The sequence below is a fragment of the Lytechinus pictus genome, chromosome 1 (genome assembly GCF_037042905.1).
Source record: "Lytechinus pictus isolate F3 Inbred chromosome 1, Lp3.0, whole genome shotgun sequence".
NCBI classification, from domain to species: Eukaryota; Metazoa; Echinodermata; class Echinoidea; order Temnopleuroida; family Toxopneustidae; genus Lytechinus; species Lytechinus pictus.
The window spans coordinates 22966365-22988225 of NC_087245.1; the positions used below are offsets into that span (position 1 = coordinate 22966365).

The 21861-nt window shown below is 37.0% G+C and overlaps 2 protein-coding genes across 2 annotated transcripts in view; one reads left to right on the top strand and one right to left on the bottom strand.

The window, feature by feature from the left end:
• The first annotated feature begins 680 nt into the window (after positions 1-680).
• Positions 681-3585, top strand: LOC129264640 (mucin-5AC-like). The gene is made up of 4 exons (XM_064099909.1): positions 681-688; positions 1402-1886; positions 2230-2643; positions 3240-3585. Exons 1-4 carry the CDS (start codon positions 681-683, stop codon positions 3485-3487), a joined length of 1155 nt encoding a protein of 384 aa, XP_063955979.1. The 3' UTR covers positions 3488-3585.
• A 241-nt stretch (positions 3586-3826) lies between these two features.
• LOC129264649 (puromycin-sensitive aminopeptidase-like) overlaps positions 3827-21861 on the bottom strand; it is a 30206-nt gene continuing 12171 nt past the window's right edge. The window contains exons 8-18 of the mRNA XM_064098380.1: positions 18804-18847; positions 17579-17743; positions 17011-17115; positions 15059-15293; positions 14265-14398; positions 10945-11079; positions 10108-10327; positions 9195-9394; positions 8688-8795; positions 7785-7937; positions 3827-7078 (exon numbers count right to left, since the gene is read on the bottom strand). Coding sequence (XP_063954450.1) covers positions 6890-7078; positions 7785-7937; positions 8688-8795; positions 9195-9394; positions 10108-10327; positions 10945-11079; positions 14265-14398; positions 15059-15293; positions 17011-17115; positions 17579-17743; positions 18804-18847 — 1688 coding nt within the window. The 3' untranslated portion in view covers positions 3827-6889. The remainder of the gene's footprint in view (positions 7079-7784; positions 7938-8687; positions 8796-9194; positions 9395-10107; positions 10328-10944; positions 11080-14264; positions 14399-15058; positions 15294-17010; positions 17116-17578; positions 17744-18803; positions 18848-21861) is intronic.

Consider the following 21861-nt stretch of genomic DNA (forward strand, 5'->3'; position numbering starts at 1 on the left):
CAGCGAAAAGCAGAACGTCATCTTGTGAATGAAGGCCGAATCTACAATTCAAAACCCGATTCACTTTTCTCAGTAAGTGGAATATAATTCATAATAACGATAAGTATAGGCAATTAAACAAACAATAGACAAGCAATCAGTGATGTATGGAACACTAATTTCGAGTCACCTCGTGGGTCGATCGCGTTCGTCACAATCGCTTCAACATATTTCGAGCGCAATTACCATGATGACCATTAACACGAATTCAAATTTGGCAATTTCGTGTGCATTGTCATGTAATTATTTAAACTCTAAACTACAATCCGGTATATCTACTGAAATATACGGATCAGTGGGTACATCCTACATATTCTAAAAGGTCATAATTTTGAGACGAGTTTATTTTGGGGGTGTTAATCCAATCCCACTTTAAACTCCCCCCTCTCTACCAATATTTAGATCATATATATAGAGGATACTGCATTATATTAGGTATCTGCAAACATATTCCTAACCTGGTTCAGTATAATACGCTATTGATCCTCAGGAGAAAAAAAAAACAATATTCCTCCGAGAAAATTGAAGTCATAATTCTTTTGAGAGCATTTGTAATTTTTACATGAAATGGATTTGACGTTTTATTTCATCCTCTGTATGTTCCATATCGTCTTCATACATGCATCGGATGGTCGGGAGCTATGCGGGGGTAAGTTGTTGCGCACTTTAAATAGAATACGTTTATAAAATTAAAATAGTTTGCACATCGAAAGAAATATCAGTTTTACAAAATAAATAAATAATTAAATAAATAAATGAATGAATGAATGAATACAAATAAATATGATTTTTTTTAAATTCCGACCGTTGAATAAACCTTGCTGTCAGATAAAAGCCGTTTTTCAGGAATAATGAATAAAAAATGTATAATCGGGGTAAAACGAATACGATGAACGCCCTCTAAAAAGGGGAACAAGAAACTAAATAATATACGAATGTAATAATACAAAAGGACACCATAAATATATTTAGATTGTACTTTAGAAAAAAAAAAAAAAAGTGTACAAGACAGCATCCGATTCGTTTTAGTCTTTAACTTAAATATCGCCTGTTTTGGTGATGTTTAATATAAATTCAAATCGATTCTGCACAGACGACACCATTGCTAATTCACTCGTCACTCAACCCCCTCCTTCCCCTTTGTCCAAACCTCTCCCCTCAGGTCCCTAACTACCCCCTATCTCTCCCTAGTCTGCTATGCAGACTCTGAATGGCTCGTGAAGTGGGATCTGCAGCTGGTTTGCGAAGCAAACCAGCCTGAAAGGGCGAGCGAAGCGAGCCATTCAGAGTCTGCATAGCAGACCTAGTAGACCCAGTCTGCTATGCAGACTCCCTGAATCAGCTGTGATACACACACTACAGATGTGGGTCTACAGTTGTAGACTACTATCTCCATTACCTGTATGTCTATCACTCTGTCTCCGTCCGTCCGTTCGCTTATCTATTTCTTTCCCTCTCTGTCGAAGCATGCAATTCAAACCATGTGGAACACAACGGATCCTGCTATTACTTCTCGACCAGTGTGGCCAACCACTCCGACGCAAACCAATCGTGCCATGACATCGGCCTCTACTTGGTTGCCATAGAAACTCCTGAGGAACAGGACTTTGTAGTGGACAATCTACTGAACCCCGACGTTAACCACTGGATAGGGTTAACTGCTGATGGTAGCGGAAACCAAGTGTGGTCGGACAGTACGAATGTGACATATAGTAACTATGGCATGGATGAAGTTAACGTATTTGATGATGGAGGTCTTTGTTTCAGAATACGACCATCAAACAATTACACTTGGTATGACCAGATTTGCTCTAACCTATATCGCTACATCTGCGAAAGGAAAACCAGTGAGTCCATTTTTGCCAATTCGAAGTATTTCTTTAATTCCTACTTGGGCTGTTATACTGTATATGTATTTTTTAATTATTTTTTTCTTTCTTTGCTGTTGTTATTTATATCTTGAATATAACCTGTTTCACTTTACAAATATGCTTCTGAAGATGGACTGAAATGAAGATCGAAATAAGAAAATCAAATACGACTTTACGAAGAGTTTGCTCACTCAGATCAGTTTGTCTGAATATAAAGTTACATCCATTCTAATGTTCAATCCGCATCAGCTGAAATTTAGCGTTTAGTCAAGCCATGGCAATTTCATTTTCCGTAATTCGTATTGCTCTTAAATTTTAGTGTGCCCAGATACGTCTGCAGAAACCCCTACTACCACACTTTATACAGGAACATCATCGATAGACCCAATCTCAATTCTTTCATCTGATGCAACTCAGACGATCCAAAATATGGACACATCTGCATCCTTACATGACAATACGGGTGCTTCTTCTGTGACTTCAGCCAATATGTCAACATTCGCGCCATTGGAGACGACAGATGGTTTTATCTATGATACAAACAACGCAACCATGGCGACACCCCCATTGTCCTCCTCCACACCAACATCAACTGCACCACGATCATCTTCATCACTTCCATCATCATCTTGGACCACAGACGGTGGCTTTACCTCTAAATCTTATCTACTTACAAGCAAGATGACAGCCGCACCTACTACACATTTCACAACCACTTGTCATGGCAAACGTGGTAAGTACTATACCTGTTTGAAACAGCCGTTTTCAGTCATTTTTAAAATTTTCATTCCAACATGTGAATACAATAGTAAATAGCATTTATTTTTCCTCCATAAACAAAGATATACATTTGCAGTTTTTGGGTGCCGTACTCATATTTGGATAGCTAAACATGATTCATTATATTTCTATATTGATTTCACCAGATAGAAAGCACAGTAAAGGGAAAATACGGTGTGGTGGTGGCGGAGAAAGGTGCTGCTCTAGGGTTATTTTGTTATGCTTAATCATAAGTCAATTAGATGTCAGTCAACGATGCCATTAGAAAATGATGAAAAAAAGAGAACATTGGATAAAATCGATCCTTTTCTTCATGAAATGGGTTTTTCAATACCCCTCAAGAAAAATATGTTGAAAAACTATCAAGTTTATTTGTTTTGAAAGTGGCATTCTGGAATAGTAAACTTACAGACCTTCAAAGAACATAGAAGCATTAGGAGTTCCAGCATGACACCAAAGTTGTTTTTAATCAAGGCTTTCACTGCCCTGTTCCGAGGCCCAATAAGCATGTTTCTTTGTGTTACTACTTACTGATACTCTTTGAAACAGAATACACGAGAAGCACAAATTTCAGACTACTAGCCAGCAATTCAACGATCAACGCTGACTATATTCATTCATCATATTCTGTATCGTCACACATCGGATGTGCCCAACAATGCCTCGCAAACGTCATGTGCACGGCTTTTGCATTTCTTCCAACTGAAAGATTGTGCTTGCTAGGTGAAAGAGGTGGGACATCATCACGCTTCAAGAGACACCTTGGGGCTACAACTTATTTGATGGTTTCTGTCTAAGGATGAAAATATAATACAATGCAAGTCAAGATGTTTGCATTTTACTGCTGTATATCGAGTAGAGTTCAATTATTTTCATAGCTAGCTGCTACCTCAGTGTCATTACAATCATCAAAATAATCGCTATCAACTCATTCTCATTGTCATCATCATCACCATTGTAATCACCATTAATAATACCATTAGCATAATTATGCTATCATTCCCATTAATGCCATCACTTATTTTATCATCACAACTTCACTCATGACACAATGAATCACAGAGCTACTAAAGGCACTCTCTGACAAAAATCACTATTACATTCAGGTAAAAAGTTGTAAAAAAAAACTCAAAGTGTTTGTTCGATTTTCACATTTAATGAAGTAGAATTTGCACACTATCAAATTTATTGCAATCACGTCACCACTGACATCAGTGTTATTTGGACTTAATGGTGAGAGATCATAATTACAACTTCATTGATGAAAAAACATAATTAATTATACACACAAAGTCACTTGAAGTGTTTCAATCAATTTGATGGAATAAGTATGACGAAGAATTGGACCATTCTTAGAATAGACTACCAAATAAGGAAACAAGTCTGTTGCAGAAAAAAAATAATGAACAAAACATACAAACAATATCCTAAAAACAAACATGACCAAAACAAAACATGAAGAACAGATTTCAACCTATGAATTTCAAATCATAACTAAAGGATATACACTGTGTATAGTTGTATAATAATAGAGTATAAATGGAGTATATATCTCTTGCATTGTAATTGCTTAACCCTAAAACTCTTGGGGTATTTGATCCTTGTCAATACCAGGGGGGGAGGGGATGGTTCCCCCTAAGATCTCGGATCGAATGCGACAAAAATTTGCACCATGATAGAGAATGTAATCTACACATTTGCATAGGTAAATATCTCTAAATTTGTATATTCCATTGTATATTCATTACGCAGTATTTATGCTAATTTATTCATAAAATCATACTTTTTACTTTAATCAACTAAATAAAATTGGTAGAATGCTAATTTTTGGAGTAAACATTCTTTATAGCAATCCTAACAATTTTAATCTTAAAATTTCTGGTATCAAAATCGATTCATGTTTTTTTTTTTTTATTAATTTCTTATATATTTCCCTTTTTTTAATTTTATATTCTTATTGGTTTTTTGGGACAAAACTTTGTCAATGATATTGTTTTGGTCATAAATAGCATCAAATTGAATGACTGTTGTCAATAAAGGCAAAACTAATCACTCATTTATGAATTTTTAGCTGAAAACACAATTTTGGGTTTGACACGCACTTACATAATGTGTAATTTAAAAACTGCATACCCGTGCGTCACAAATTTGGTCTCAAAAGTGAGCGAGTGGCACAATCAAATTTTTTTTTATGTGTGTGTGGCAGATTTATAACGAAAAAAACGAGGAGGGGGGTATTAGTGTTAAATGGCCACACACCGGGGAGTAAGAGAGCACCACCCCCCTATTCTTCAAAGTAAATTTTCACAAAATTCTATCCCAAATGTGAACGAAATTCTTTAATTTGAATTTAAAATTGCAAAAACGCCTGCAGAATTAGCTGGGTTGTTTCATCAATCTCTTGCCTTATATATATTAAAAATAATTACATATTATTATTATTCTTTCCAAGAAAAAAATCCTGCATATTACCATATGTATTTCTGCACAATAGTATTGTTTCCATTTCCAAGGGGGATCCACACTTTACAAGCTTTGCTTTTTAGTGGACCCCCCTCATTTCCATTTATGCTCAATATTATACTGTTTATTATACTGTAAGAATGCTCGTCTGTAAAATTGTATTTGATTTGTATCACTTTATATTACTTTGTATTATGTTTTGAATGGAAATGGAATAAAGAATTTAATTGAATATTGTTGAGTAATACATGTACAAGCAGTTTTTGTGTTCCTGTTAGAAATATATCTGTCTGCCCGGTACGTTCATACTGTAAAGATTAACTAAAAGGGCAATTTTAGGATAAGCATTGTTACATTCAAGCCAAATTTAATACCTACTGTTACAGCTAATTGAAAGCTATTTCATTTAATATCCGGAGAATTGTAACATAAAGCTTAGTATTAGTTTGTGGGGCCGAAATTTACAATTCATCATCACAATAAATCTTAGAATCACCCCCACGATCAATAACCAACCTTTCTACATGCTCAACCCTTCTCTTTCATATCACTAACACAGTTCAATTCAATTTTACTTTCCCATCAATTACATTTCTTTTCATGCCCGTTTCATTCATGTTGTGGTCAAGAAAGATCTCGAGAGGCTAATGCAAAAGAAATAGAGAGATACGCAACCAAACACATACAGCTACAATGCTAAATTAAATAACAATAAAGGCTGGTTCACAATGAAGGAAAACACAATATTTATCATAAAAAGAAAAGCAAAAATCTTGTAGTGGAATATATGGTGGAACGAAGCATGGCTCTTGAACCATAGTGAGATATTGTGACTCATGTAAAAACAAAGTTCGATATATTACTCTGTGTTATGCACTAAAGTAGGAACAATACCAATTAGAATCCATCGCTCACTATTGAAAATAAATTTGCCAAGTTAGTTTGGGAAAGTAGATTTGTTGAGACAAACGCATGGAACTTTATGTCAAGTATGATGGGAAAAATGAAGGCTGTATATATATATAGTTTCAAAATGACACAGACAGGATTGCAGAGAAAAAAAAATTGAGAAGGTTTACTATTCCAGTATTGTAATTCTGAGGCAATTTTGAAATATTCAGCCAAATTTAACATGTGGTACAGATGATTTGCAAACTGCCCCATGCATTTGCATTCTCTAATTCCATAATGTTCACCCTCACCTCAATATGGTTTCAATAAAAGCAGAAGAAATGGAAATGATAAAGACATATTGGCAACATACTCCTAAGGGTAATGCAGTTAAAAAAAATTAGAATTGAATTCTGTGATGTCATATGCAAATACTCCCCTAATATATCATGTGACATATATTCCATACAACATTCCTTATTTAAAGTTATATCATCAGAGACAATATTTCAAACATTCTTCAGTCATCATGAACCAGTAAAATATGGGAATTTATGGAATATATATAAAATATGAAAAATGGGTGAGCTGCCTAAATGTGTCGTCAAATAAAAAAAAATATTCTCAGAAAGATTTTATTTTTCAAACCTTTAGTCGTATGTTACTATCACTGTTCTACATTTATTAAAATCAACTTGATGGCAGGGTGAACTTTCCCCTTAACACTAATTTGATTTAACTGCACTCTCAAAGAAACAGTTACACAAAAGACTTACAATGACCAAATAAGGACTTCTCTGAAAAGAATGATAAGAGAAAGAAACATGGATAATTGTTGTTTGCTTTTAGGGCGAGACCTTATTCCTAAGCCACTGACCGATGCTGTCTCCATCCCTAGCTAACCATTTGGCCTTGAGTCGGATGTTCTCTAAGGACTGCTGGACGGTTCTTTCAGCTGCAGGGGCAGGATGGGCTTCAAAGAAGGCTTGGACCTCCAAGGCCCTCTCTTCCGTGGTGAAACCCTCGGTGCAGGACTGCAATACACAACAAATAATTCGCATTAATGGAAATAAATGTAGGCAGACGAGTATAGTATACTTCCTTCTCCTCATACAACTGGTAATGGCCCTAATGATTGTGCCATTGATTAATGATGGTACAACTACTGTTGTTATAATACTAATGCTGCTCATGCGATTGCTCACACTACTACCAATACTCCTTTAGCTGCTGCTAGTACTATTACCACTACTTTTTCTACTACTACTACTACTACTATTTCTACTACTACTACTCCTACTACTTCTTGTACTACCACAACTACTATTGCTGCTGCTACTACAACTGCCACAACTGACACTTTTAGTACAACTAGAACTATCATTGCTTCTGCTCATTTATGCATGTATTGTTAGATATACATGTAGCAAGTGTTATACAGAATCAAATTTTGTCTAGGACAACTGATATTGTTCATGAATGTAAATTGATATCTACTGCATTGTATGCCCAATAAATATACACATTGAGAGCCCAATTTGCAACTTTGTCTCTTAATTGTATCCCCCTCCATGGAATTTTGTAAATACATCAACTCATCTCAAGTTTACTGAATTCCTGTTCGATAGAATAGTAGTTTTGAAGTCTAGATTTCCTGATTGCCGTTTGTTACCTTCCTGAAGACCCCCCCTTTCCAGGACAAGAACGTTGCAGAGTTCTAAGAATTCTTCTTAGACCTACCTGTACAAGTCTCGCAAGAAGGAAACCACCAGAGAATCTTTCATGGAGCTCCGACCATCTATCCTGCAGGAACTGCCATGCCAGCTCTCGCCCCGTCTTTGTACCCGTCACTCCGCTGATCACAAACACGGTGTCTTGTGATCGTACATGCTCCTGTATACACAACAAGGTAGTGAGGCCAATAGACCACTTCGTATTTTGCTCATGTCTCAAATGACCACTAATATACACATACATTTAAAATATTTAGAATGCAGGCACATAGAAACAGATGTGTGTGTAATTGAGATTTTTCAGATATGATTACTTCCATCTGGGACCGACCTTTAACATCACCATCCGAAAGACGGGACCAGGGCTCGAACCTTGAAATCAGATGTATCTTACAAATATATCTTAATTCCCTATCAAAATATTAATACCTCTATTGAGATAGGCACCATGTTTGTACAATCGATTGCTCTCGGAGAGTAGTCCTATTCCTATTAATTCATGCACATTTCAGGACACCGTAAGAGGAATCATGCCATCTACCACCACACTTTGTAGTCAACGAGGCTCAATCTTCAGAATCCAGCTTGATAACATCTCTCTTCATTTTACCATCTGTAGGGAGACTATCCCTTTTTTTCCTTTCTTTGGGCCACCATGCAAACTTCACAGATCATCTGATTCCAAACAATTTTTAGATCCAATGAAGCCCCATTACTCTCGTATCGCTCATCATAATCTTCAAAATGCCATCTTACATCCAGGGCCCCGTCACATTAAGTGCAACAATTGATCCCAGGGCTGACGTCTATGATTGATTGCATTGATTATGGTTCATAATCAATCACAAAAAGCAGCCCCATAATCAATTACAAAGCTCTATGTAATGAGGACCATTAAATGCTGACTTACCCCCATGGAGAACTCCAACACTCTCTTGATGAGAGCTGGATCTTTGATTGCACCAAGAGATCTCTGGATGCGATCTTTCTCTTCTTGGAGGTCTTGTGTTTTGAAGAACTGTACAAGAAAAGAGACAGAATGATTCACTGATTAAAGGCAATAAAAATCACAGAATTAAGAAGTCAAGAATTGTAAAGGTAATTCTGCCCAAGTCAAATCTCTTGGGACCAAACGACTTCGACTTACAAATTACAGAAGGTAATCAGCGCGTCTTGCATCATCTGGTCTCAAATTTGCTTTGTCTTCCATCATTATTTGACTTACGCAGAGGTCGACTTGGCGAAATTAAGGTTGACTAACGCAGACTTCACTGTACTACAATAATATTCTTGAAATCAAGAAAACCTCATGACAAAACAGGATAATTCATTAATCTATGGTCCCAATCAATGAAAAGCTTGATGAAATGCCCCCTCCCCCTGCCTATTAGAACCTTGAATCTTTGAAGCTTCTTACCTCGATCATCTTATTGAGAGTGTCTTCACCACCATGAGCCAACACCGTCAGGTAGACCGAGTTTCTGAGGTCAGCCGGGAGCTGTGCACCTCCTGAGCAATGTGCATCGAAGCGCTTACGGGCTTCCTCGACTGTAGCTTCATGTCCGTTGCGTCCCATCACTCTGATCACAAGCGCTCTCAACAAGGCATCCAGGTGATCTGCAGGAAAAGCCAGGAAAACATCCAAACTCACTCGCCTTACACAATACCTGCTCAATTTAGATCCATCCAATTACATGTAGAATGTATAGCCATATCATAGAAGGGCATTGTAGAAATCAGGATTGGACTTACCAATGAGGAGGGGTCAATAATATCTTCAATTGAAATTTCTAGAAATAATTCAATATTAATATCTAATAGTATTTTCTTTATAGAATTCTACACATTTTTATCATCTAAATATACATAAAATGACATGATGATAAATTTGTGTGAACAATTGTTCATATGCATTGCATCCTTTCATGGCAACAATATTTTATTGATGCAGGTATAGTCCACACTCCACAGAGTATGTATAGGGATGCCAGTCAAATTTAATTGCTGGACCTGAAAAGAAGCCAGAACATGATAAAGTATATATATATTTGATGAATACTATGAAGCCTGACAAAGCCTGAAGTAGACCTTATGTACAGACGTCATCATGCCGCCATACTAAATGCAGAAGCCATTGCCTTGCATGCATTAGCAATCTGCAGCTGGAGCATCTCTGATAATTTTGTTTATGTGTATTCCTATAGACTCCGAGGGAGGGGGCAATGAGATTATGACATCACATTTAAGAAATTGACAGGGCCTGAAATCAGGGAAATCCCTGAAGTCTGACATATGTGATGGTAACATGTCAGGTCATTTGAGTAACTCACTTTCATTTTCCACCGGATCCCATCCAAGCCTCGCATGAACCTTGCTAAAGAGTTGTTTAGCAAAGGCCTTCAGATGATCAAGGTGATCCGTGCTGGATAGTAAGACCCCAATGGCACCAAGGTTAGTTGCTAGCTCCGTCCATACGGTATAGTCAGTCTCGTTCTCAAAGGCCTCAAAGAGCTTCAGGACATCCACAGTACTTGCTTGCCCAGTTTTAGCCTAAAATTCATGGATAATGGATTGCAGACATCAATAGGAAATTGTTAACATTGTTTTTTTTTAACTAGAATTCATGGATGATGGATTACATCACAAGGGCTTCGGTGAACTATTCAATAGTGCAGTTTGTGGAAAAATTAATTCCAGAATGAGATAAGTTAGAACAAATACAGCAATATGATCTCTCAACTAGCTGATGCCTAAAGATAAATTGTTACATATCTTCTGCGACTCCTCCTATACTTTATTTTTCAACTAAGAAGAATGAAATGAATAAAATGAAAAGACATGAGCGGAAAAATAGCAATATGAAGATGCATAGTTTTCAAAATATACAAATAACAGTAGAAATAACAAAATTCATAAAGCACAGAGCTTCTACATGAATATACTCTAATGCATTGTGATGTAATAAACAAAAGACTCACAAAAGATTTACTGGGCAGAAAACAATCAGAAGCGTTTAAAAAAGTCTTCAATAAGACTTAATGAAACCAAGTGCTGAAGCCATTCTTATTTCACACGCTGTTTATTCCAGTGTTTGGAGAATCACAACTGAATAACAAATCCCCAGGAGTTGATTTTTGTTAACAGACGACCCTTTTTCTCATACTCACCAGAGCAAATAGATCTGACTCTAATCCTAGTCTGTCCCTGGCTGGAAGGACCTGGTTTCGGATACCAGGCAGGAGTGCTTCTAACATTTCACTAGAGTACTGGACACGGTAGAACCCAACTGTTCCTGGGTTTAACTGCAAACAATGTCAAATAGTACAGAACTTATTACATTAATGGTACTGCAGTCTGTAAACTTGATCATACAAACCAATGGCTCATATTCTAAAATATTGAATTTAAACTTTGGTCTTAAGTTGTGGTTAAACTATGGATAGCTGATCGTGACACAAATCTCTATAACAATAGAGTATCAAATTGGCAGCATATTTGGCGCTCAATTAATTCATAACCATCTAGGAATAGTAACTAATATACTTTTCTTCCCTGCTGAAGTATTGCAGAGAGAATACAGTAAACACTAGAAACATACAATGTACATACAATTTTGGTCATTTTTAGCTTCTCATCATTTTATCAAACACTAATGCTGTGTAGCCTTATGTTAATTGAACTTCAGAATATGGGCCAATGTCAGAGATGCCAACCTAAAGGGATGGTTGTCAGGAATATTTACCATATTTGTCAGGAACAAATGGGAGTTTCTCAGGAACATCCCGCGAAGTAGCATCGTTTATACAGGGATGCCACTAGGTGTCCTCCAAAAATACTGAAACTCATCGCGGGCCGGGACAGTGTCCAAGAAATTTTTTTTTAGGGGGGTCCACCTTTAATTTTGGGATGGACACATGTCACAGGTAAAAAATTGGACAAGCAAAAAAAAAAAAAAAAAAAAAAAATTTGGAGGGGGGGTCTGCCCCCACCTCAAATTTAGGGGAGGGGGGGGGGGGGAGGACCAAGTGGCTTCTTACCTTGTTGTGATCGATGACTTTGAAGTCAATTAGGTTTGAAAAACTGACGGTAGTTAGTTGTGTGTTTCTCATAGGATGCTTGACCAAAAGCTTCAGTCTCTGTATTTCGGTTCATTACGAAAATACCCCGTTTGAGGCTTCACCGCAGTTGGGATCTCAAACTGCGGTATTAGACCCCATTTTTCGTTTGAAACTCTCATTTCTCATTTGAACATTTCCAAGCCCCGATAAACCCATCTTGGCCAGGTAATCCCCGTTGTCTCAATTTTACCTCCACAGGCCAGTAAAGCCAAGGACGAAATGATAACAGCTGTGCTATTACGTAAGACTTCTCTGCCTGTAGAAGGAACATCGGAATGAAATTATTGTCTTCGATATTTAATCACGTTTTCAAAGGCATATTGTATTCAGACATCCAATATTAGTCCTTTTTCAATTTCGAACGAAGAAAATCGACCTCGAAATAAGAAAAATAAGCGAATAAAAATTAGGGTATATGCTTTGCATGCAGGGACCGCCCTCAGCGCTGCGATGCATCCCATAGTTTCTGTCCGTCCAGCAAGAAAATATGGGATGCATGCCGTTCACTCGCGCATTGAAAGAAAGAAAGAAAGAAAGAAAGGAAGGAAGGAAGGAAGAAAGAAAGGAAGAAAGAAGAAAAAAGTTGCACTTCACCGCGTGTATACACGCATGGACCTAGACACGTTGCAATCCATCGTGTGTGGCCCCCTGCTGTGCTGGGCTGTCGTGTTATCTTCGGACCGAGGTCAAGAAACAGGTGTTTTGATACTTAAATTTCTTGCTTGGGGGCAGTTCGGGCTTATAGTGCTTGGAGAAGAGAATTGGTGAAAACGAATCTGGGGTATAGTGTTCTCAAACGGAGGTATTTCGTCATGGTTCAGCTGAACCGCGTTGGCTCCACTCACCAATACATAGACTGAAGAGTTGTTGGCCCGTACATTAAGACAACGTATCAGCTAACCCAGGGAGCTCTGGGCTAGCTGATACGTACGTAACCCAAGGAGCTCCGGCCCGCTTTTAGGGCCGGAGCTCCCTAAGTTTCGTATCAGCATGCAGCAGTAACGTTCGATCTAACATTCGGCGGAAACCCGATTTTCGGATCGTTTTTTGGTACATCAAATGTCACATTATGAAAAAATAATTACATCCAAACTTACGAGAAAATATATAAAATTCAGAAACATCGTACCTTAGACCGCAGTTACCGCTAATTCCTTTCAAATGATGATCAAAACTTAGTCATCCTCGATTCCTTCGTTGGTCATCGTAAGTTGCCATCTTGTATGACGTCATCATCTTTACAGTCGTATTTACCAGTCGCTATTATACCGCGATTCGTGCCGCTGATTTGTGCTTGTCTATGTGCGTGCGTTCGGAACTTGTCGCTCGCATTGATTGGCCAGGATATCGATAATTCTAATCAGAAAGCCTTGATAAAAGCATAACTCAATGAACGTAGTAGGCAGTGCGCGCGTTTATAAATTATAGTAGAGAAACTCCCGTTGGTTTACCGTTGGCCACACACACGCTGCATGCATGATACATGTATACACAATACACGCATATACATGCACAATACACAATACACGCATATACACATGCACAGCAAAGCAATACACAATACACATGTATTGTAGTTGTTTTTTCCGTAACCTTTTTATTGTTGCCGTAACACCGTAATTGGAGGAATAAAATCGGAACAAATACGGCGAATCCGTAACGGTTGGCATCTCTGCAATGTATACAATTTTACCTATCAACTGAAAAAATTAAATCACCAGCATCTTTTCAAATTCAGTGCTTACTGATGGTGTAAAATTAAACTAAACAGCAGAATGGGGTGTCAGTACTAAACTTGAAATCACTCACAGTTCCACAACATCTTGCATTGGTCACTCCAATTTTTCAGTTAAAGGTAAATGCTAGTTTTGGTAACGATATCAAAATGAGTTCGTACAGAATCCAATAAAATGACCACCAAAGTGTCTGTTTGTATAAATAAAACATATGTGCCAAAGGATTCTGGAAGAAATTGTGTAATTGCTGAGAAATCAGCAAATAAGCACAGGATTCGGGTAGAGCGTCGTGCCCGACGCTCAAAGCAATAATTATACACTGCCCCACGTGCGCTTATCTGTGTTGGTGATCTTTAGCGTGAACATTTTTCAGCGTAGATTTCAAGATTTCACAAAGTTCGGTTTATGTAACTGTACCAGATCTAGATCCTCGATGATATACTGACAATTAAGCCTTGTTTTACAGACTTTCTCATGAAATCAGTGTTTACTGCAACTACTGGAATTTCTCTTTAACCCATTACCTACTGGAACCTGTTGGTCCCTGTGCAAAATCTATAGGAAATACAGAATTCGCACTTCACAGGTGAAAGGGGTTATCTGGTTAAATTAAGTTTTATTTTTATTCTTTACCTTGATTCCTTCGCTCTTGTCAGCTACCACTGTGACGGTGGTAGATTCCTTATCAAGAACAACTTTCTCAATAGTCTTGGTAGGTTGACTTGAAGTAGCAATGCTGATAGGAACCATCCACTTGAAGTCTCCTTCTGTTCCAGACATAAAAAAAAGCATTTTCTTTACTTCACCCTGTCTCATTAATTAATTTATTCAATAGATGGAAAGAAATACAGTACATTCTTGACCCATTTCACATACTGGGAACTGTGAAGTACAAGACACAGAAGAAATTTAAAGAAGAATTGAAGATGAATTGAAAATGCAGTCTGGTAAAGGGATAAAGCAAAGCAAATGAGACCAGTGGAGAGGATGTGAGTTTTTTTCAACAGAGACATGGAAAAACTCATGTTTTGGTGTATTCTGCAATCAAACTTTACTATTCATTTTTCACTTTACTTTTGCTCAAAATAAATGTAATACAAAAATGCAATATGATCTTAAAATACCTAATGACACAAGTTTCTCAAACCTGTAATTATTTATAGTTAGGTCTATGAACATTGCTAGGCCTTTTTTCCCATGGCTACATAATACACCAATACACAAAAACAATTAAGAGATATTTGGAATCCTTACTTTCCTTTGGTTTTAAATAACCGCCAAACCCCTCGCCAAACAAAAAGCGAAGAAAAGAAAAGGGAAAAAAAACCCAATAACATACGAAACTGTTTCGATGAATGCTTAACACGATTCTTTGATGCATTTATCATTCTATTGAAGGGGGGGGGGGGAGTGAGGTTACCACGGACCTTGCTTCTGGCCATCTGCGCAAAACTTCTCCTGAGAGATGCTGAGGACCTGTTTATCTCCTTGCTGCTCTCTGGTTACCTTCAGGACGGGGAAACCCATCTGTTTGGTCCAGGTGCCCATGATGTCTTCTATCGGCTTACCACTGGCTTCCCCAAGGGCCTGCCAAAGGTCTTCTGTGAATGTGTTCTTGTACTTGTGCCTCTCTAGGTATGCATTCATACCTTTACGGAATGTCTGGATGACAAAGAGATGAATGTATCTGTCAATCTATATCCACAATAATTGTTAGGATATCAATGGTCTTTAGAGTCAATCCAGCATTTAGGGATTGTACGTCAGGGGATATGCCTCAGGTTTTTTTTTAAAGCTTACTTGGGTTCGGAATGCCACTGCAGCACTAGTGTTCTTTGGCAAGATATTTATCTACAAGTGCCACCCTCCATCAAAGTGGAATTGGGTACCTGGCAGGATGTGACAGTTATCATGTTTTGCGAAGCATTATGATAGCCTCACATGGTGACTGGCGGGAAGAGTCCCCAGGGAATGGAGGACTGTACATTCATTGCATGCTGATTGAATATGACTCGGGTGATAATAATAATCTGTAGCTCACATGCATATATAGATACAGTTATGTGCTAGATAAAACTGGATGATCATCATGATCACCATTACCATCATAATCATCATCATCATCTTTCTTCAGAAAACACCACACACATGAGCAGAACAGGAGAGACTATTAATTTACCTCCAATGAACACTTTATTTACAATAAGATATATATAAAAAAAATCTCAATAGCTATATATAGATCACAAGACTAGTGAAATAACAAATGAATACATCACCCACCTGTCAGAAATTTGTCATCAATTTATAAGTTTGTCTCTCATCAAAATAAACCCATTCCCTTCATCTAGGTCATTACCTTCGCTATTTCATGCATTGCATTGTATTGCTCTGCCGTGCGCTGCTACAATGTAGCTACTTTCGCAGCAGTACAGGCACCAGGACCTCTCTCTCTCTCTTTATCCATATCCCACCAGCGCTTCCAAGTTCAGATTTCAAGTTAAATCTAAGATTAGGAGACATGGAGGTAGGTGTAAGCTCCTTAGTTCATAACTTCAAAATGCCAATATCAACACAGAAGCATGTGCCGATTATAGACCTAACGTGAGACCATCCATGTATGTATTTTTAAAACTCTGGTCTGTGTGCACCTAACGGCTCATAATATCCAGCCAGCCATATTCGGACAGCTCTGGGCATCAAAGCTGTCTTGAAGCTTCAGCTTTATGCTAAATACTGAGGCACTGAATAGCTTGGCAGATACTCTGGAATCGAACTGACCTGATGCCTTTGACATGCTCACAGATTGAATATAGCGTATAGAGGTAAACTTGTCTAAGTCAACCTTCTTTAAGTTGAACAGATTTCTGTGGTCCCATAGTGGAGCCTTGTGGCCCAGTGGATTAGTCTTCTGACTTTGAAACAGAGGGTTGTGGGTTCGAACCCCAGCCATGGCGCAATTTCCTTCAGTAAGAAATCTATCCACAATGTGCTGCACTCAACCCAGGTGAGGTGAATGGGTACCCGGTATGAAAAAATTCCTTGAATGCTTGAGCGCCTAGGCTGCCCAGCTAAAGCTGGTGTAATAATAATAGCAGGGTCCACTGGGAGAAGAGTTTTCGAACTGAAGTGGCTTCCCTAGGTAAATATACCTATATTATTTGACTGAGGCAAAGTTACCCAGTGGGTGTGTCATAAAATGTTTGTAAGTTATGTGTGACTTTACAAATGACTGGTGACCATTTCTTGGGAACTAAACCAACAGCTATGAAAATCTCATTTATATAATTACCACAAGAAAGGGTCACGAGCAGTTCGTAGTTCCTTGCAATTTGCAAACAGCTTTAAGAAACACCCACTAGTACTCCTATCAACTCACATCGTCTCCAATGAAATCATGCAGCATCCTAATGACAGAAGCCCCTTTGCAGTACGATATCAGATCAAAGATCTCATCTACTTCATCGGGATGGCCAACAGGTACCTACAAAAAAATATAACCACAGAGAACAAATTCAGAGTAACTCAAGTTCTGTGAATGCTATCCTTTTTTCTTTTGATTTGAGGGTTCCTCACTAATGTGCAAACATTGGATGAAGACAACATACAAGGGAATGAGTTCTTGCTGCCAGGAAATATGTCCTCTCAAAAAGGTCTTTCACCTGCAGCAATCGAGTATTCAAAAAAAAAAATTTGTTCAATAAATGACAATGATGATCATGGTGGTGATTATATTTGTTTTAACAAAAATAGAGACAGCTGGGAGTTGTGGCTGAAAAAGAATCTATACTATAATAACCACATTTCTATAACACTATTTCTTCAAAAAATTCAAAGCACATTCTATTCTTATATAAAAAAGAAAAGAACAATTCTTAACAAACAGGGAAGATTTATCATCAAAGTTGACTTTGAATGGGTTTCAAGTGAATGACAAAGACAAGTACCTCAATAGGATGGCTATTCTTTAGGGCATCCAACTCAAGAGCCCTGGTATAATCATTGGTGATGAACTGGGTCCAGATATCATACTCTGGGAAGCAATGATCGACGCACAGGTACTCTATCCATGATGCAAAACCTTCATTGAGCCACAGATGTGTCCACCATTCCTATGGCCACAAAAAAAGAAATGGAAAATGGGTAATGAATGGATACTGAGCGATCCTCAGGGTTATGTCCACTTGGTCTACTTCTTAGATTGTTTGAACACCACCATCATGGCTTAACCCATTTGGTCTGCTATCAATTTGGTCTGATTGCCGTTTGGTCCAACCCTCATTTGGTCTAATATTCACTTTGGCTAACTGTTATTTAGTCTAATTTCCAGATGTATGAATATCCACTTTGTGTTCTTCCTTCTGTTGCATATTGTCAAATGAAAATTTAGTTCACAAGTCATCAAATCACATACACTGACACGTCCTAGACCAAGTGAGTAATAGAAAAAATAAGTATAGCCCAAATGTGAATTAGGTGAAATGACAAATGGGTTTATTTGCATTGATACCAAATGGTTAGAAAATTCTGAACTGGGATTATATCATCTGGGATGAGACCCGATTGAAAGTAGACAAAATGGCCCGTATACTGAACTTGGGTTTACATTAAACCCTGGTTTAAAGTTGTGGTTCAACTATGGAGAATCCCTAAGAGTGCACATCCAATTTATTAACTCATATGACAAACAAATTGTCTGGGAATAACAACTGAAGTATTTTGAAGTATTTTTCTTCATTATGAAAGCAACAGGAAACTAATTAGTAAACATAAGAAATATACAATATAAACAGAATTTTTGAACTTTTGGCTCCTCATAAATTTAGTACAGAGTTAGACCATGGTCTAAGTTAAACCCGACTTCAGAATACGGGCCAATGGGTGTAGACCAAGTGGCATCTCATAATTTCAAAAGAAGAGGATTGAAAGCATATATCAGGGATGTAGCAATCTAAACTCAATATTTGTTACAAGGTAATATGCAACAGCCACTTTAGACAACACAAGCTAAAGACTGAAACTACTTAAATAGACCCTGGATCCTTACCCAGCATGCAGCATTCTCTGCTATAAATTCCACACACTAATCAAATTACTAACTTCACCCCTGGAATTAACACTATATCCTACCCTAAACCCAAAATAAAACCCTAGAAAACCATAGAAAATTACCATGGTGACCAGGTTTCCAAACCACTGATGAGCCAATTCATGACCTGAAAGAAATGAAGAAAAAAATGCAAAGAAACAATGACTCCTCAATCATGGAATGGTCTAAGTCAAATATTTTACAATCCTGTTTTCAGATTGGATTAAAAGTGAAGATTCTTTGCAAAGCATTGATGAAATAATGTTGAGAATGAGAGACAGGCTTGTTTTCAGAATAAAGAGGGGAAAAATATTCACTATGTTGGACAAATTGACTTTCTGGCGAATAATCGTTAGCAATAATACATGTATATCATTATCTGCAAGTTTACCCAAAAATAAACTGGGGGTTGACTTTGGGTTAAGATAATAGGATACTTTAAATGCTAGGTATCAAATAGTAAAAAATAACAAGTGGAATGCCTCTGGCGGTCTCACCTGCAGCACGCGATTCAATATACAGTGCGTTTAAAAAAAAAGTTTAAACTTAGAAAAAATCCTGTAAAATTGTACATTTGTAATATCCTGAAGATTTTTCCACATTCTAACATTAGTACAGATCCATTTAAGCAAATTACGATATAACTGTCGAAAAATATTTCCGCTTGAGTGAGCACCACTTACTTTTGAAAAGTTAGTGAAAAATGATTTGCGCAGAACTTTGAAATAGTTATGCAGATAAAAGTAACCTTAATCATGAAGATCACGTGGAATATAGCTAGTAAAATTGATTTGAAGATATCTTTTACCTTTTTTAACTTGTTTCCTTGCCCAAAACACTTCGAAGAGTGCATTGCACCCCATCCCACTCCCCCACCCATCAAGGCCATCGTGACGATATTTGCTTTACACTGAGCTGTGATTTACATGAAATGGCTAAGGCTTGATTTTCATTTTGTTAATCATCGTCAAGCTTGGAAAAAGTGTGGAGAAACAAGTATTAAATGATAAAAACTTAGTGATAAAATGCTGGAGATGTCTGATATAAGTTTTTGTTCAGATTCAGTTAAGTCCTCAGATCCAGCTGGCACAAAAAGGGTAAAGGTTGTGCTTACTAAGTGTTGAAATTTCAATTTGGGTGGCAAAATTGTTACAAAATGCTTGAATGTATCCGTTTTATTTCAATTAACTAAAAGTGCAAGGTAATTTTATGAGAAATGTTTCGCAGGGTAAGTTTGATTTCGCCCTTTCCCCTTGACAGCTTGAAAACCAGCATTTCTGCGCAAACAGATTTCTGCGAGCTTTACAAAAATGGACAGTGCTCACTCAAGTGTAACATTCTGTCAAAACTTTTACTTTCATTGGATAGATGAGACCCAACCCAAGATTATATGTGAATAAATTACCCACATGTTTTATATTTTTTAATTCCCATGGCTTTTTCAAAGTGTAAACTTTTTTTTGATACGCACTGTATAGCAGCAGTGCTGACTTTGAAAAACAACCTTTTAAGTTTTCATAATTATTAACAAAAAACACCATTCATATGATACAATACTACGTTCATTGACATTTGACCTTGACAATGTGACCTAAAACTTGTCAGTGATACTTGATTACCCCTATATCCACATTTTATACATTATACCTATAAACTTTGAAAGTTATGACAGCAATCTAATAATTACCTCTAAAATGGCCAAAGTTCAATGACCTTAAATGACCTTTGACTTTGGTCATGTGACCTGAAACTCCCATGAGATGTTCAGTGATACTTGACGACTCTTATGTCCAAGTTTTATGAACTAGACCAATATACTTACAGAGTTATGATGGTAATTCAACAAACACCCCCAACATGGCCAATATCCATTGACCTTTGACCTTGGTCATGTGACCTGAAACTCGCACAAGATGTTCAGTGAACCTTGGTTACTCTTGTGTCCACGTTTTATGATCTAGACCAATACACTTACAGAGATATGATAATTCAACAAAAAAAACCCAACATGGCCAAAGTTCATTGACCTTACATGACCTTTGAAAAGCAGCGCCTATAGTCTCACTCTGCTATGCAGGTGAGACAAAAATAATAAAGAACTGAAGAATAAATCTATTTATTCACAGAAGTTCAGGTGATAAATCATTTTACATAATTATCTCTTCTGATAAAGAAGTTAACAGGTCAGCAAAAATAATGCAAACAGAAGAAACGATTTCCATGGACAAATGTCAGGTGAAGAAAATCTCACAAATTAAAAATTATTGTACATATCAACAAAGATGGACTTTGATATCTCTTAACTTCAATCAACATATAAATCAGTTCTTTTCATGCAGAAAATCTACTCTGAAGCAAATGGATAAAGTACATGTAAATAAAGTAATGTCATGTGATCAGTATCATGTGAGGAACTGTGAATAAACTTTATCATCACTTTAAGGCCAAGTCTACCCTAACATCGATTTATAAGAAAAATAGGACAAGAAATGACAGTTCATTGAAATCAGTCTAATATCTATACAATTGAGGCCATAAGTTTACATACACCCATGGAATTCAGTGAAATCTGTTCGCTTACCAAACATTGTAAAATTTACTATATCTTCAGAAATATAAATACTACCATGACGAATTTGGTATCAAATGAAAGAATGTATTAAGCTTTTCCAAATGATTGGGGTACTGTTGGGATTACAGTATATTTCAGGTGGAATTTTCTTTGAAGAAAACAAATATGTTTGTCAAATGTATTTTATTGTTTGTTTTAATTTCAAACATTGTTTTATAGAAATATATAAATGTCAAATCTATGATTTATATCACATTTTCTTTCATGATGTGTCACCACTGAACAAAAAGTGTAATCTGAAATGTTTGTGTTGAAAAGTAACAAACACAAATATGAAATGTTTTTGTCAAGTTTTTATTTTTAATTTGTCTAAAATGTGAAGATTTTTTTTTGATAAAATACAGATAAATATTTGTCAGCTCCTGATGACAAAGCAATGTGATGAAGGGGCATGACATACTCATTTGTTTGATATCAAATTTGTCAAGATAGCACAAATATTTTATAAGCGACAGTAAATTTTATGATATTTGGCAAGTGTCAACTTTTCTTTGAATTTCCTGGGTGCA